The sequence below is a fragment of the Vicugna pacos genome, chromosome 9, assembly GCF_048564905.1.
Source record: "Vicugna pacos chromosome 9, VicPac4, whole genome shotgun sequence".
In the NCBI taxonomy this organism is placed as follows: Eukaryota; Metazoa; Chordata; class Mammalia; order Artiodactyla; family Camelidae; genus Vicugna; species Vicugna pacos.
The window spans coordinates 45,073,331-45,090,472 of record NC_132995.1 but is presented as its reverse complement, the minus strand read 5'-3'; the positions used below and the strand labels follow the sequence as shown (position 1 = coordinate 45,090,472).

Genomic DNA, 17,142 nt, shown 5'->3' with positions numbered 1-17,142 from the left:
ATCACCAGTAAGCCAAAGAAACATACACTTAAGTAACAGTTCAACATTTTTTTTTGTCAGGTTTTGCAAAACTAACAAAATGTGGGCAAGAGTCTGGAAGAGGGTGACATTCTTCAGCACTGATGGGGTCAGGGTAGGATGTAAATTGGTACTAGTCTTCCAGGAGATAATTTCAAAAGATGTATCTTAGTTATGTTCATGCCATTTGGCCCAGCAATTACATTTCTAAGCATTCATTCTAAGGCAACAGTTAAAGACTAGAGCAGAAATTAGGATATGAGCATTGTTGACAGTGGTGGAAAAACTGAAAACCACCTATCAGTAGGGGATTAGTTCAGTCAACTGTGTAGAGACAAATGATGCAGTAAATTCAGTCACCAAAAATGATCTGCACAGGAATATGCCTTAATAATTCATGTCAAAACTGACTACCCTCTATTGTTGAGTGAAAATAGCCAGTAATGAAATAGTATTACTCGATGGTGGGAAGGCAGGAATACATAGACACATCCACAGTAAGGATTTGGAAGATGTACACCCAACATCTAATACTGGGTATCTGCAGGATGGCACTATGAGTGATTTTCTTTTCTTTTAATTTTTATTTGTTTCATAAGGATAAAGTTATTTGTGCAATAAGAAGACATACACTTACATTTCTTGAATAAATAACTCATCCTAAAAGGATATGAACAGTCTTTCCCTTTAGAGCTCATTTAATTTTAACTCTGTTTGCTCTCTTGCTTCCAATTGATACCCAGTTTCCTTATTCCTTAGAAGCTTTTTCTTTAAAAATAAATAACACATGGCCACAGGGTAAAATTCAAGTGGCTTCAAGGGTAAAGAGTCTTTTTCTCTCTCCCATGCTGCCCATGGCCACTAGTTACCATCTCCAGAAGCAGCCACTGTTCACAGTTTTTTGCGTCTTTCCAGAGATACTTTATGACTAAAAAAAAAAAAATACACACACACACACACACACACACACACACACACACACACACACACACATATATATATATATATATATATACTTTTTCTTGCATAAATGGTAGCATACTTATACTGTCCTGGAGCATGATTTAAATTTTTCAAATTTTTATGAAATGTTCACATCCATGCAATTTATGAAGTTACATGGTTCTAGAAAAGGTATCTTGTAAAAAAACAGTAGTCCCTTGAACTCAATCTCCCAAACCTTCTCATTCCCATTGTTGCCCATGAATGGGAAAACTACTGTCTTCTCTTGGTATTCGCCTCCATGTCTCCAAGTAATCTACTGCTACTCAATTTTTCAGTTTGAGCCTTATCCACTTGCTTTTATGGAAGACAATGATGGTTTTTTTTTTTCCTGTCCCTCTCTCCATGTCTCTTTTTCTCTTTCACTTTCTTCTCTCCATTCTCTCAATATAGACAAAAGTTATTTTCTGGTGAGGAAAACATTTGCATTTTGACCATTATAAGCACGCAAATTTTCACAGCTGATTTATGATAAGGGTACTAGGATTACATCTCCTTTCTGGTGCCACTTTCATTTTCCCAGGAATTATTATCCTTTCTTTGCTTGGTTTTTAATGTATTAACATGGATTTATCCCCAAACTCTCAGTCAAAGGGGTAAATCTCCTCTCAGTACTTTTGGAAACATCAGATTTTCTATCAGTTCCACTTTCTTGGAGACAAATCTCTCCTGGAGTCATCTGTTCTGTAACTGTCCTATCTGGACTGGCTGCTGTCTGGGTCTAGGATAAGGTCCTAGGAGTGCCACACAGTGATGTCCTATATGTCCCTTGAGTTTCTCACCTGTGTCTGAGCTCCTGTTTCCTGAAATCATGTCTTTCTCACTTTGGTGGAGCACATTCTTCAGTACCTCCCTCAGAAAGGGTCCCTGAAGAGTAAATTTTTTGAGATCTTGCACGTCTGAAATGTCTTATGCTGCCTCCACACTTGATTAGTTTTCTGGCTGACAAAATTAGGATTTATTTTCCTTCAGAAAGACTTTTTTTCCCACCAATGTTGCTGTCACAAGAAAGTTGATGCCACTCTGGTTCTTAATTTTTTAAATTTTGACCAAATTTATTATTATTTTTCCATCTGGAAGTTCCTGCAGTCTTATCTTTGCGTCCAGTGTTCTGGAACTTAATAATGATGTGCCTTGACATGAGCCTATTTTCATCCATTATGCAGCATATTTGATGAGTCTTTCCCACACATTCCCCTCCATCAGTTCTGGATACATTCCGTGAATTATTTATTGCATATTTTCCTCACCTCTCTTTTTAAGTTTGCTCTTTCTGAACCACTATTTGGATCTTAGAACTCCTGAACAAGTCATTTTATTTTCTAATCTTCCTTTCTTAGTTTCTAGCTCGTTTTCTTCTTGTTCTACTTTCTGATAGCTTCTCAATTTTATTATCCGATGCTTTTGTCTAAATTTTAATTTCTGTGTTCATTTTCTTAAATTCTATGAGCACATTTTTGTTCTTCTTTTAAAAAACACCCCCTGTTCCTATTCATGGATGCAAAGTCATCTTTTATTTTCCTTAGATTATCAATGATCATTTTGTTTGATTTTAAGCTTTCTTCTCACTGTATTGTCTTGGTTTCCTCCAAGTTCTCATTCTTATGTTTTTTGGTTTCTTACTTCTGCATCACAGGCTTTCCTGTGGAGCTTGGTTTAGTACTTACATGTGTAAGAGTGAAGCACTAAAACCACTGTGCACTAGGATGGCAGCTAGCCAAGGGCCTTCTATATGCCCAACTATCGTTTATTTCTGCCTTTCCTTGTGGCTGGCGAAATTGTCCAGAGAAGAATATTCCAGTCTTCTGCCCATGTTCTGGGAATTGAGAGAAAAGGGAGCTGGAGTTCTACCTTTCAGTATAAAGATATTCCTGTAGTCCTCTTATTTTTCTAATGGTACCCTGCCCTCAGCAGTGTCTGGGAAGTCAGCAGCCAGTTCAATATTATTCCTTTTAAGGGAAACTGTCTTTTTCTCTGGTTATTTTTGGTTTTTAGCTGCTTTACGATAACGTGCCTAGGGGGGTTTTCTTTGTATTTATTTTGCTTTATGTTAATAATGCTTTCTGAATCTGTGGCTTGATGTCTCAGCTATTATCTCTTTTGCTACATTCTCTTCTCTCATCCAGGTACTCCAATAACCATACTGCCTGTGTTTGTTTTACCAACTCTTCTACATTTTCATCATTTTATCTGTCTGTGTTTCACTCTGGGTAGTTTCTTCTGATCTTCCACTTCCACACTGTCTCTTCATTTGTATGTAATATGCAATTAAACCCATCTATACCGAGTCCCTAATTTCAATGGCTGTATTTTTCAGGTCTTCAATTCCCATTTGTTCTCTTTTATACTTTCCAGATCTCTACCAAAAATTTAAACCTTGCCTTTATTTCCTTGCGTATATTATGCATATTGTAGTTTTCTATTAGCTTCTCTTGACTCCTTGTATGCCTGGTAATTTAAAAATTAAATGTTGGACATCATATATGAAAATTGTAGAGACTTTCTGAGGCTTAGAATGATGTTTTCATCCTCTGGTGACAGTGGGGGAATCAACAATCCTGGATCTCCTTTTTCCAGGCAGAGATTAAAATGATTTGAAGTGAGGGTCTGTTCTAGTTTACCTTGGTTCCCAGGACGTAGCATTTCAGAGTTCTAACCAAAAGTCTGGGAAGTTCAACATTCTCTAATTTTATCTCTCACAACTGTCCTGATTCCAATTTTTATCTTCTTAGATCAGTGATTTTTCTGAAAGCTCTTTTCAGTTTTTCAACCTCTTTTGGAACTACTAGGAAAAGTAATCACAAACGTTGGGCATGTTATGTCTCAATTTCCTTTTTCTTTGGGGTTGTCACTGACTTTGTGGCTCCATCATTCCCTCAAACTCATGACTTTACATATTCTGCCCGGCTTTTCTCCTTGTTCTTAGAGGGAAGTGTTCCGAAGGATAGACTGAACTCAAAGGGCTTGGTCACTGATATGCTGAGAGTTCCTGTTGGTCAAACAATTGTAAAATTGATTTCCCCTTTTGTGGGAAAAAAAGACTGTGAGAATTTTAAGGCCAGCTGGGTTTGACTGTGTAAGGGAGGCAGTTATTTGCAATTTACATTGCTCTTGAGTGATATGTACCAACAATCTTTTAAGGCTACAAGAATATATTCTTGAATAAGGACCATACTGTTTTTTCTAAAAGTCACTGCCTTCTCAAGACTCAGTGAAAGGTGTCAGATCAAACACAAGGCATGAAGATAGTCAGATAAAAGGAAACAGGACTGCTATGAGCACAGAGGCATGATATACACAGTGTCAGGAAGCATCTGTACAAATACATGAGTAAATAAGCTCCAAGGAGCTTATGAATCAGAGAGCTAATGAATCCGAAATTTCTAAAGCAATTTACTTGCTAATAAACCTCTTTTCTTTGATGCAGAACACATATGCATTCATCAATAAAAATGTTTTATATTTTACAAGATGGCTTCACTGTCAAAAATTTACAGAAACAAGTGAAAGAATGAGGAAAAAGGCAGCATTAGAGCTCCCATGTGATAGAGCTCTATACGATATGGATTAGTTAAGTTTGAAAGCTTAGGACCTCTTTGAATGTGCCTCATTTCTTTTTCTTTCTTACCTAAGAAAGAAATATGAAAGACCTTAAGATATAATGTCATAAAAATTCATGTCTTTCCACAAGCCATTTCCCCTAGATCTTTTTGTCTGTCAATATTAATAATCAAATATTGAATGCAGAATGCTTATTTTTCACCAGGAGCTTTCTACATAGATTATCATGTTTTATCTTGTAGAGGCCATTATTAGTTCCATTTAAAGAGAAGGAACCAAAGGCTCAGAAAGATTAAATAACATGCCCAGAATGTTCATGCAGCGTTAGAATGTGATTCCAGATCTGACTGAATACAGTGTACTTACTCTCAGTGGTACAGAATACTACTTCAGCACTCATATACTCAACCACCCTGGGTTGAGTGAATACCGTAGGGTAAGACAACTCTGCATGACACATGTCCATGCCTACCCTCAGATAACATTGTTCTTCCCTCTGAGACACACCCCAATTTAATGTTCTAACATCCCAGAGGGGGATTTTTTTCTTCCAAAGTATGAAACCTAATGCTATATACAACAATTTCATCACAACTGAAATATATATATATAAAAATAGACGTACCCCAAGTACCGTCCTACACAGAATCCTACTATGTTATATGTGTCCTCCAGTCTCTTTTCTTTCACTTGTGATAGGGAAGAGGAAATGGGACTGAGGAAGAATATGATTTGCTCCCTGATCGACATCATACAATCTTGATGTATGTGGACTGGGGATTTCATACCATCAATAAACTTTTATACCATGCTCCTTAACACATCTCTTCTTGTCTTTGCTCATTATATAAAAGTGTTTGTTTCATTTTGTATTAGCTTCTTACCAAAGATGATTGTCTACTGCCAGCACACAAACAGGCAGAATAAATTCTTTAGTTAATAATGAAAACGATAGGCATCCCTTAAAAGTAATGTGAATTGGTGTCTTGGTCAGTGTGCGCTATTAGAACAGAACACAGACTGGGTGGTTCACAAAGAACAGAAATTTATGTCTCACAGTTCTGGTGGGTATGAAGTCTGAGATCAAAGTGTCAACATGGCCAGGTTCTAGTGAGAGGTGTTTTCTGGGTTGCAGACAGCCATTTTTCTCATTGTATCCTTTCCTCATGTGATGAAGAGGGTGAGCGAGCTCTCTGGGGTCTCTTTTATGAGGGAACTAATCCCATTCATGAGGATTCTGCACTCATGACTTAATTACTTTCCAAAGGCCTCACCTCCTAATAACATCACATTGGGGGTTAGGATTTCAATATATAAATTTGGAGGGGGGGACACAAACATTACAGTTGGATTGATGATGATGCTGGTAATGGTGAAGAACTTATAAATTTTTATGGAGGAGGGAAGGTGGGACTTGAAAAAAAGGCACATTTGATCCATATAAAGGCAGTTTTGCCTGAACCTCCCTCTGAGGTAATGAGTATTAACTGTATATCTGAATAGTAATTAATTAGAAAAAACAATTTGCTAAAGCTAATTAAGAGCTGGAACAGGCAGAATGAAGATGGAAAAGCTTACAAAGCATAGAGGAAACCCACATATTTTTCTTTTACTTTCTGGATAGCTCTTCAGTGACAAGGGAACCAAACTTCCTTTCATTTTGTCTTTAGCTTATACTCAAACTAATCATATCCAATCAGTAGAGCTGTCGCTCTAGATGCAAGGAAGGTGCTGACCCATCATGTTACCTAACATTCAATCAATAGCTTTCCTTCTCTCAGCATGGTTTATAATCAATATGATCTGCTGGAATCGGTCTTCTGAGTTTCCCATTGAGCTACGCCAAAGTAAAAGTGAAGGTGGGGGTGAGAGGCTCACCACTCTGTCAAGTACAAACCTTTGCTTCTGGAAGTCTCTGGGTGTCATTGCCACTAGTGATCCTCTTGTCACTCAGAGTCACTTGGTGTGGCTCAGGAAGAGCACAGTCCACTTTGGAGTGGCTATGACTTTCATGTGGTAGAAGAAAATATGCCACATCATGATAAACTAGAAAGTTATCCTCTTCTTAGTTCCTTATTCCTGTGAGTTTATTTTATAGATTTTTTTTTGCAATTTAGGCCAAGATATAAGAACTCCACTCTCTCATGCCAATTGACGACACATTTCATTCCCCTTTTGTCAGTACTCACTGATAATATATAGAACACTATTAAAAAGTAGTTAAGAGGTCTATAAATCAATGAGTTCAAGCTTTAAAGCATGCCTTTCAACACACAGAAAAAAGAGATAATATTTTGAAAAATGAAAAGCCAGGCATAGTTATATTCAAAACCAAGGTAAACACTGTATGGGCCAGAAGTGGAAGAGAAACAGTAAGGGGGCTTGAAGCCACAGACCTCCTGGGCTCTAGGTCCTGAAACAAATAAATGAAGCTGAAGGAAGAAAAATGGAAACCAAAAAGATCTTCCAGGAAGTAAGGGATAAGGGCCAAGGTCCCCAGCTAAGAGAGATTCCCTGTGTCTGAATAAAGCTCTGATGTTCCCAAGGCTATAGTCTACACCTTTTCCATGCCAGTGGTGATGTACATGGTGGTGAAATAGAGATTGTCAGTTAGACAGGCCCTAGGCCAAGCCACTGCCCAGTGTGATGACTGAATCTGTATCCTCATGTGAAGAAAGGCTCAACACTTGATTCTGGATTCATGAAGCTTGTTCAGGATGAAGGCAAACGTAGAGATTATCAAATATTTGTAATGATTAAAAGTATTACAAAAAAAAGTGTGGTATGCAGCTAAAATGTTGCATAAAGAGAATATTTATAAACTTTAAATGCACTATTAAACTAAGATTTAAAATATGTAAATTAAAAATTCAAATTAAGGTGATTGAAAAAGACCAAAATACTTATTAAAAAAAGTAGATGCATAAAATGGAAAACTAAGGGCAGAAATTAGTTTATAAACATTTTTAAATCATAAGAAAATATTTGGAATAATTTTATGCAATACATTTGCAAACTTAGATAAAACGAACATTTTCTAGAAACATTTAAATCTGAATAATCATCATAGAGAGTGAATCATTAGTTGAAATTTCCTTACCACTTCCCATACACCTTCTACTCTCAATAAACACACCAAGACAAAGGGTTTTATCATCAAGGAATCCTACTTTATATTATATAGCTTATATATAGCTCTTTTCAAAGATTAGAAAAATAAGTAAAACTTACTTATAGTATAAGAATACACTATTCCTGATACCAAAACCGGAAAAGTAGAATGTAAAAAAAAAAAAAGTAAACAGATACAAATACCTAAATAATATGACAGAAATTATACCAGCAGTGTACTCAAATAAGGGTATATTATAACTGCTTGGATGGATTCATCCCAATAATGTAAAGGTGATTCACAATCAGAAAATCTATTGATTTAATTCATCATATTAAGAGATTAAAGGAGAAGATCATATCATCAGGATAGATACAGGAAATGCACTGTTTTCAGCACATGTTCTTGGTAACAGAATAGGAATGGTTGAGAACTTCCTTAATGTGACATAAGCATTTACTAAAAACCTGTAGGAGATATTATGCTTAAAGTGAAACATTTGAAGCTATTCATTAAAGTCAGGAATAAGACAGAGATGCCCAGTCTAACTTAATCTATTTAACATGACATTGAAGATCCTATCCAATGTGATGAGTCAAGGATAAGAAGCAAGGTACAAGGGCTGGAAAGGAAGTCCACAGATCAGAGTTTACCAACAACTAGAATTAATTACGACCCAGAAATAAACCCACATACCTATGGTCAATTAATATTCAACAAAGAGGCAAGAATATACAATGGAGAAAAGACAGTCTCTTAGGCAAGTGGTGTTGGGAAAACTGGACAGCCACATGTAAATCAATGAAGTTAGAAAATAAAAATAAACTCAAAGTGGCTTAAAGACTTAAACATAAGACAAGACACTATAAACCTCCTAGAAGAAAGCATAGGCAAAACATTCTCTGACATAAATTGTAGCAATGTTCTCTCAGGGCAGTCTATCAAGGCAATAAAATAAAGGCAAAATTAACAAATATGATCTAATTAAACTTACAAGCTTTTGCACAGCAAAGGAAACTATAAACAAAATGAAAAGACAACTTATGGAATGGGAGAAAATATTTGCAAATGATGCTACTGACAAGGGCTTAATTTCCAGAATAGCCCATACAGCTCATACAAGCCCAATAACAAAAAAACAATCCAATCCAAAATAGGGCAGAAGACTTAAATAGGCAATTCTCCAATGAAGACATACAAATGGCCAATAGATATATGAAAAAATGCTCAATATCACTAATTATCACAGAAATGCAAATCAAAACTATAACGAGGTATCACCTCACACCAGTCAGGATGGCCATCATCCAAAAGTCCAAGAACGATAAATGCTAGAGAGGCTGTGGAGAAAAGGGAAACCTCCTACACTGTTGGTGGGAATGTAGGTTGGTGCAACCATTATGGAAAACAGTATGGAGATTTCTCAAAAAACTAAAAATAGACTTATCCTATGATCCAGCATTCCCACTTCTGGGTATGTATTCACAGGAAACTCTAAGTCAAAAGGATACATGCACCTCAATGTTCTTAGCAGCATTATTTACAATAGCCAAGACATGGAAGCAACCTAAATGTCCATTGACAGATGACTGGATAAAGAAGTTGTGGTATATTTATACAATGGAATACTACTCAGCCATAAAAAGAATAAAATAATGCCATTTGCCGCAACATGGATGGAACAAGAGACGACGTCATTCTGAGCAAAGTAAGCCAGAAAAAGAAAGAAAAATACTATATGATATCACTCATATGTGGTATCTAAGAAATAGAAAAAGGGACACTATGAACTCATCTACAAAACAGAAACAGACTCACAGACAAGTAAACAATCTTAAGGTTACAAGGGAAAGGGGGTGGGAAACGATAAATTTGGGAGTTTGAGATTTGCAAATGTTAGCCACTATATATAAAATAGACAAAAAAAAAACCAAGTTTCTTCTGTATAGCACAGGGAAATATATTCAATATCTTGTAATAATCTTTGATGAAAAAGAATATGAAAACAAAATATGTATGTATATGCATGACTGGGACATTGTGCTGTACACCAGAAATTGACACATTATAACTGACTGTACTTCAACTTAAACAAATAAATAAATAAGTAGTACGTCTTGAATTTTTCTGTATAAATAAATAGATAGTTCCCAATCTCTATGATCAAATATTTCTGTGGTGGAACAGAAAAGGACTGGACTAAAATTCAGAAAACTTCAGTTATGGCAGAGGGGCTACCACTGGGTAACCTTGGGCAGGTCTCTCAACCAAGATACCCTCAGTTATCTGATCTGCTGAATAGGGAGACTGAAAACCTTAGGGAGTGGGTAAGTGTTGAGGACACAGAGCAGATATGGCATAAATCATACTCAACATAACAGTTTAGCCGTGAGTTAAAAATCAGCTCTTACATCTCAAATGTGTGTCTCAGTAGACAAAGCTACTATTCTGCAAAACCCAACAGAAACCAAAAAGAATATGAAGAGGTATAACAATTACACCTGATCTCTGGTTCCTGCCCTTTACTTTGCTTTTTCCTCACACTTTTTTTCTCACCCCTTTCCTTCCATCTTAGAAGTAATATGTGGCTCTGTTTGGGTTCTTCCTGTTTGGGACCCTCTGAACTTCCTGTACTTGGATATCTGATTCCTTCTTTAGGTTTGGGAAGTTTTCAGTCATGATTTCTTCAAATACCTTTTCAATCCCCTTTGCTCTTTCTTCTTCTTCTGGAACCCCTATTATGTGTAGATTGGCACACTTTATATTATCCCCTAGGTCCCTTATATTGTTTTCACTGGTTTTTATTTGTTTTTCTCTCAGCTGTTCTAATTGGGTGCTTTCTGTTGTCCTGTCTTCTAGGTCACTTATTAGCTCCTCTTCATTGTCTAGCCTGCTTTGACATAGAATACAAACTTGTGGTTGCCAGAGGGGAGGGGGATGGGAAGGGACAGGTTGGGGGTTGAAAATTTGTAGATACTGACAGGCATATTCAGAATAGATAAACAAGATTATACTGTATAGCACAGGAAAATATATACAAGATCTTGTGGTAGCTATCAGCAAAAAAAAAATGTGACAATGAATACATGCATGTTCACGTATAACTGAAAAATTGTGCTCTACACTGGATATTGACACAACATTGTAAACTGACTATAACTCTATAAAAAAAAGTAAACTATATGACAAAAAAAGCAAAAATAAAACATAGTTAGAAATAAAGAACACTTGTGGATAAAAAAAAAAAACTACAATGAGGTATCACCTCACACCAGTCAGAATAGCCATCATTCAAAAGTCCACAAATCACAAATGCTGGAGGGGCTGTGGAGAAAAGAGAACCCTCCTACACTGCTGGGAATGCAGTTTGGTGCAGTCACTGTGGAAAACAGTATGAAGATTCCTCAAAAGACTAGGAATAGACTTGCCATATGACCCAGGAATCCCGCTCCTGGGCATACATCCAGAAGGAACCCTACTTCAGAAAGACACCTACACCCCAATGTTCATAGCAGCACTATTTACAATAGCCAAGACATGGAAACAGCCTAAATGTCCATCAACAGATGACTGGATAAAGAAGCAGTGGTATATTTACACAATGAAATACTATTCAGCTATTAAAAATGACAACATAATGCCATTTGCAGCAACATGGATGTCCCTGGAGAATGTCATTCTAAGTGAAATAAGCCAGAAAGAGAAAGAAAAATACCATATGAGATTGTTCATATGTGGAATCTAAAAAAAAAGAAAGAAAGAAAAGAAAAAGACAAATGAACATAAATACAAAACAGAAACAGACTCATAGACATAGAATACAAACTTGTGGTTGCCATGAGGGAGAGGGGTGGAAAGGGACAGACTGGGAGTTCAAAATTTGTAGATACTGACAGGTATATATAGAATAGGTAAACAAAATTATACTGTATAGCACAGGGAAATATATACAAGATCTTCTGGTAGCTCACGATGAAAAACTATGCAACAACGAATATACGTATGTTTATGTGTAACTGAAAAATTGTGTTCTACACTGGAAATTTACACAATATTGTAAACTGACTATAACTCAATAAAATAAAATAAAATAAAATAAAATAAAATAAAATAAAATCTATACACACACAAAGAAAGAAAGAAAGAAGAAAGAAAGAAAGAAAGAAAGAAAGAAAGAAAGAAAGAAAGAAAGAAAGAAAGAAAGAAAGGAGGAAAGAAAGGAGGCCCCTACTTACTTGAGGAAATGACCCAACAGCTTAGGATTTGAAGGAGATATGAAAGCCTGATAACTCCCTTGATGACATATCCCTATCTATTTCTATGGCAAGTGACCAAGTAAATGTTTAAAAAGAACTATGCTTGAATGAGACATCAGAATCCCTGTTTCCTGGATCTTGGAAAGTCTAAAGATCTAACTACAAGGGCCTCTCCCACAGATCACAGAGGCAGAAGGCCACTGTGAAGATGTCTTAGTGCCAGCTGAATCCCAAGGTGCTACTGACCTTGTACACAAGTTCTTGAGTTAATGATACCCAAGGCTGAATTAGAGCCAAGGGTAAATGGAAAAGAATTCCAAATGCTTCCAAATAAGTGCTGAGCAATGCACTTGCTCCACCTAGCAAGAGACACCCATGCAAAGAGGGTATCTGTCTTCTAGTCCAGTGCTGAGGTCCCAGGGCCCAGGGTAGACCACCATATTCTCACCCTCATTTCTGCCATCACCCAAAGAGAGGGAATCTGTCTTCCTGAAGGAGCACTGTATGTAAAAGCAGAGCCCACATAGGGCCTGCTTCTATGTTCTGCTCTCACATTCTGATATTTTTTATCCCCCAAACCGGAGGTGATTTACTCTACTGTTTTGAGTCCTTCAGCTTAACCCAGGTAATCAGCTCACTGGGAACCTTTAGGGGAAGCTGATATTTCAGACATTCCAAAGCGACGCATAACAGACCGCTGGCAGCAGTGTTGCATCTGGGGAAGGAGGACTTTCACTGATGGCCAGAAGAGGAGAGAGATGACCCCTGTCGGGGCATCCAGCAAGAAAAGAAAAGAACTTCCAGACCTGGATTCATGGTAATAATAGAAGAAATGAAGATTATGCCCTTGGCTCAACTCTGAGCAAGTGAGAAATTAAATACAGTAATTATCTAACCATCACTTACCTGAGTACTGAGCACTGGGCTTAGCAAGGGAACAAACAACTATTAGTTGCAACTCTTTCCTATTGTTTAGTAATTTTTGTAAGAATGAATTGTGGGTTCAGTATTGTACATCAAGTTGAAATTTAATAAATGGTATTTCAATTTCTTTCTACTGTAGTTAATTTCTAGGGTAATGGAATTCAGCTTCTAAATATTAACATAGAGTATTTACTAGGAAATCCATCAAAAATCCCAGCCAAAACAGGAAAGGAGTTTAATTTTCACCTATGAGAACTACAGTTGAAACTACTTTTATGCTATAAGGGTAATCAACTCAATAAACACAAGTTTTCCAAGAAAGGACTGAGGGAAGAATGCACAGAGTCTACAGCAGATCACTTACATCACACATTTGGCTCCTTGGAACTAGAGCTTCTGTTTTAAGATGACATTAAAGAATCAAAAGATGGAATCATGAAAACCTTTGTGGAAAAGAAAAAGTCCCATCGAACAATCTGCTGGGTCATTCAATATACATACTATACTAGTAAGAAACAATCCTTGATGTGCTTTTTTTTTTTCTTTCTTAGAATTACCAAAAGTTGCCATCAGGAGTGAAATCTGGAGCTACCTGAGAACCAAAAGGGAGGTGGTGAGGAAGGGAATTGTTGCTGTATTTGAATATAAGTTTCTGCATATGTCCTTCCTCTGGGACCCTCCCGTGTCGCCTCTCCGCATCTGGATAGGTCGGCTGCCTCTTTTCCTATCCTCTGTGAACCATGCACATACAAAGGTGGACCAGAAGCCACACTTCCTAAGCAGTACTCCCTGCTTCCATCAAATACACCAACTAACTAATTGGATAGAGATAAAGGTGTCCTGTCTAGGATTTTTTTATTAAACATTATTCTTTATACAACATCCACAAGGCATGAGAACAAGAGTGGGGTTATGTCCGAACCTCATGTTAAAAAGAGCAGTGACTGTACAGGAAATGGATGCCTTTATAAGGAGTGATGACAAATGGTAATAGAAATAATGATCATGATATATGGCTGCTGGTTGGGACCAGTGACACTGAGGAGCCATCACAAGTCAGTAGGAAACTATAATCCTGCTCCTTTTGATAGTGACTTTTATAAAATTAATACTATTTGATTTTTCAGAAATACCCGGCAAATGCTGAAACCAAATGTCAGTTTTCATTCAAATGTCAGTAATTTGGGGATAGGGCTATGCTACTTAAATTTTTTTTTAATTTAGAAAACTTCTAAAATCAAGAATACTTTCAATGACTGGATTAGACATTCCTAGATTCTGCAAAAATCCAATATTATCTCTATTTATAAAATTAGCTTACGGAAGACTAGCAGATCTAAATGTCATTATTAAATACACAGAAATATGACAGATTCATTTCTAGGACCATTTTATATCTATCTTTCTACCTATCTTTGTTTTGCTGTGTTCTTTAATTTCTACTTTTGGCAACTACCAACTATTTTGTTGGATTTCAAACATGCTTACAAACTACATTAAAATATTGCTAGAAGGAAGAGAGAATGAAGACAGAATAAGCATACTAACAAACTTGTAGCCAAAGGGCTCAAATTAAATACAAGGAAGCTCTTTCGGTTATAGAGACATTTAAAAAGTGTTTTCTGGAAGTGTGGGGCTGGGCTCAGGAACAGTTCAGTAAGGAGATCTCTGAGCACCTTCCTAAACGGGTATTATAGTAAATACATTTGCTTGTTTACCAAGTACATGCGTATTATGTTTCTTAATCCACAAATGGATTATAATAAAGAGGAACTGGCGATGAGAGTAACATAATTCAATACAGTTGAACCATGTAAATCTCTGCTTCCGGTGATCATTTTTCAAAGGCATGTTGCTAAAATAGGGCCACTGCCTGTAAGATACAGGCAAAGCTGTGTTTTCACCACGTGACAGTCCCAAAGTCTACTCACCATGCGAGCCTTGAATACTGCGGGAATGAAGGATTGGTTAGAGAGGTTGAGAATCCTGAGGGAGTCCTTCAGGACGTAGATATTGCCAAAATTCACTTGAGTGGGATGCACGTAGATAACTGGGCCTTCTCCAATGCTCTTTATGTGGCATACCTGCATTCCAATGAGAGAGAGAGAACACAAGAATGGCTGAAATGGCTGGCCTTTAAAATCAAATTGAAACAGAAGCTTCTAGGCACCCCTTTATAAAAAAACAGGGATATAAAAGTGCACTTATTAGAATTGACATCCTTTCTCCCTGGTACTCTGTGGTCAAAAGTCACAGGGATGGCCATGCTGATCAGACTGTGAGTCCAGCCTGGAATTCCTCCCCAAAGGGATGATCCACTTCCCTGGGTCAGCCTAGAGCCCTGTGTCAAGGGGAAAGCAGAAGAATGGTCCTCTATACACCACCCAGCACTCCAGCCTCAAGAACACTTAGGGGTTAAGGACCACCACTGAGTCAGATGTGGCTGCACTGAGTCCCTGCTCTGTTGCTGTACTAGCAGCGTGACAGGGCCATCCACTGTGCAGAGCTGTACAGGCTGGGGGCTGAAATCATCTTGCTCTGCCCCCCTTGCCCTGTGCCCTCGGCCAGGCTCTGTGTCTGCCCAAGGAAGGGGGTCTTTTCCTCTCATAAAGTGCTTCCTGCTCAGTAAGTGCCCCCTCATGCTCTACTTCCGGGCTGGGCAGGTGCAGCGTAGGCCAGGACGGGACTTGGATTGTGGCACCTTTCAGGTGGCCTGCTTTCGTGATGCTGCTTTGTAAGTCAGGTGGCTTATCTATGGCATCTTCTATGGAAGAGACAGAAGCAAAATCCTTATTTATTATATTCTCTAAGCAGTCAGAATCACTTCAAACAAATGTATGTTGACATCACAACTTTCAAGTAAACCCAGTATCTAGGATTCGTAGCCTGTTGGGTAATTTCCTTCAAGATTCAAGATTCAACCTTCGATTCAGCTGAAGCAGGAGAGAGCTTTCCATGTATCCCTCTTCCCAGGCTAGGAGAAAGACTACTTCTCTCAAGACTTTCAGTAGGTAAATTTGAGATGTAAGTCCAATTGTATATAATGCAGTGTATACACACACACACACACACACATATACACACACATATATATACATATACACACACACACATGGCATATAGCTGTATATAAACCCACTAATTTACAGGAAAAGATCCAGTGAGCAGTGAGTGAAACTAGTCTGAAAGCCCACATGCAGCAATCTCGGAATACTCAGCTGTGACCTAGGAAAAACTGAGGAGGTTGTAGACACACCAATGTGCTGTCCCTCTCCCCTCAGATTCTGATTTAATAGGTCTCAAGAGGGGTCAAGTGTGTCTGTGTGTGAGAAAAATCAATTGCTATAAAGCACCACTACTTTTAGATGTATCCACAAATAGATCCCCAAAGTAACAGACCTGGTATTTTACCATGACACAGTGAAAACAAAAACCTCCAGAATTACAAACAACTGGAGGATACGTAAATACGACACTGCCCTACACGCGAAGGCCGGAATGTCTGGCAAGAAGTACGGCAATTTGAACTACACTTCTGAAAACTGGCTCTCACCATAGGGGGGTCCGGGCTCCCGAAGGTCGAGATGTAAACTGTGGACCTGCATTTCCCAGGGACTTGGGTCTCCAGAGCCAGAGGTATGTGAATGGTGCTTTGTGGGGGGATAACCCCACAGGGGGCGGGGCTAGAGAGCAACACAGCAGGCATGTCCTCAGATACCTGGTGGGAGAGAGAAGGCAGAGAAATAAGCCAGCCCCAGGTACAGTATGAAACCAACAGCATATTAAGTTATTTTGAAACAAGCGTTGTCCTAAGTCCATGGAGGGTCTTTAGAAATGTGTCATCGTTAAAGCAAGTGAGTGGGGATGAGAACCCCTATTCAGTCAAAAGGAACTTTGGCTAAGTGGGCTGTGCATAAGGCCCCAAAGACAAAGTGTGTGACCCAGCAAAGTGCAGAAATTATCCACAGTGTGAGTTAGGTAAGGACAGCAGCTTCCCACAGCCAGATTCCTTAAACTGGCCTTCACGCTTTATTCCCACCACCTCACCCCTTTGCGTTCCATCAGTAGAAGCCACTGGCACTTCCTGAACACATGATATTGCTTCCACCTCCAACTCTTTGCACTTGTGGTTACTCTTCCTGGAAAGTCCGCACCCTTTGACCCGTCCGCACACTCATCCTGATACCCCCAGCGACGCCCAGTGCTCCAGAGTCCAGGCGCTTCCTCTCTCCCTGGGGAACATCCTGCAGTCCCCTCCACAGCATGCAC

At 38.3% G+C, this 17,142-nt stretch overlaps 1 protein-coding gene across 1 annotated transcript in view; it reads right to left on the bottom strand.

Annotated features, from left to right (window-relative positions):
• Positions 1 to 17,142, bottom strand: part of HYDIN (HYDIN axonemal central pair apparatus protein) — a 478,970-nt gene that overhangs the window by 158,105 nt on the left and 303,723 nt on the right. The window contains exons 24-25 of the mRNA XM_072967685.1: positions 16,427 to 16,591; positions 14,805 to 14,957 (exon numbers count right to left, since the gene is read on the bottom strand). Of these exons, the coding sequence (XP_072823786.1) occupies positions 14,805 to 14,957; positions 16,427 to 16,591 (318 nt within the window). The remainder of the gene's footprint in view (positions 1 to 14,804; positions 14,958 to 16,426; positions 16,592 to 17,142) is intronic.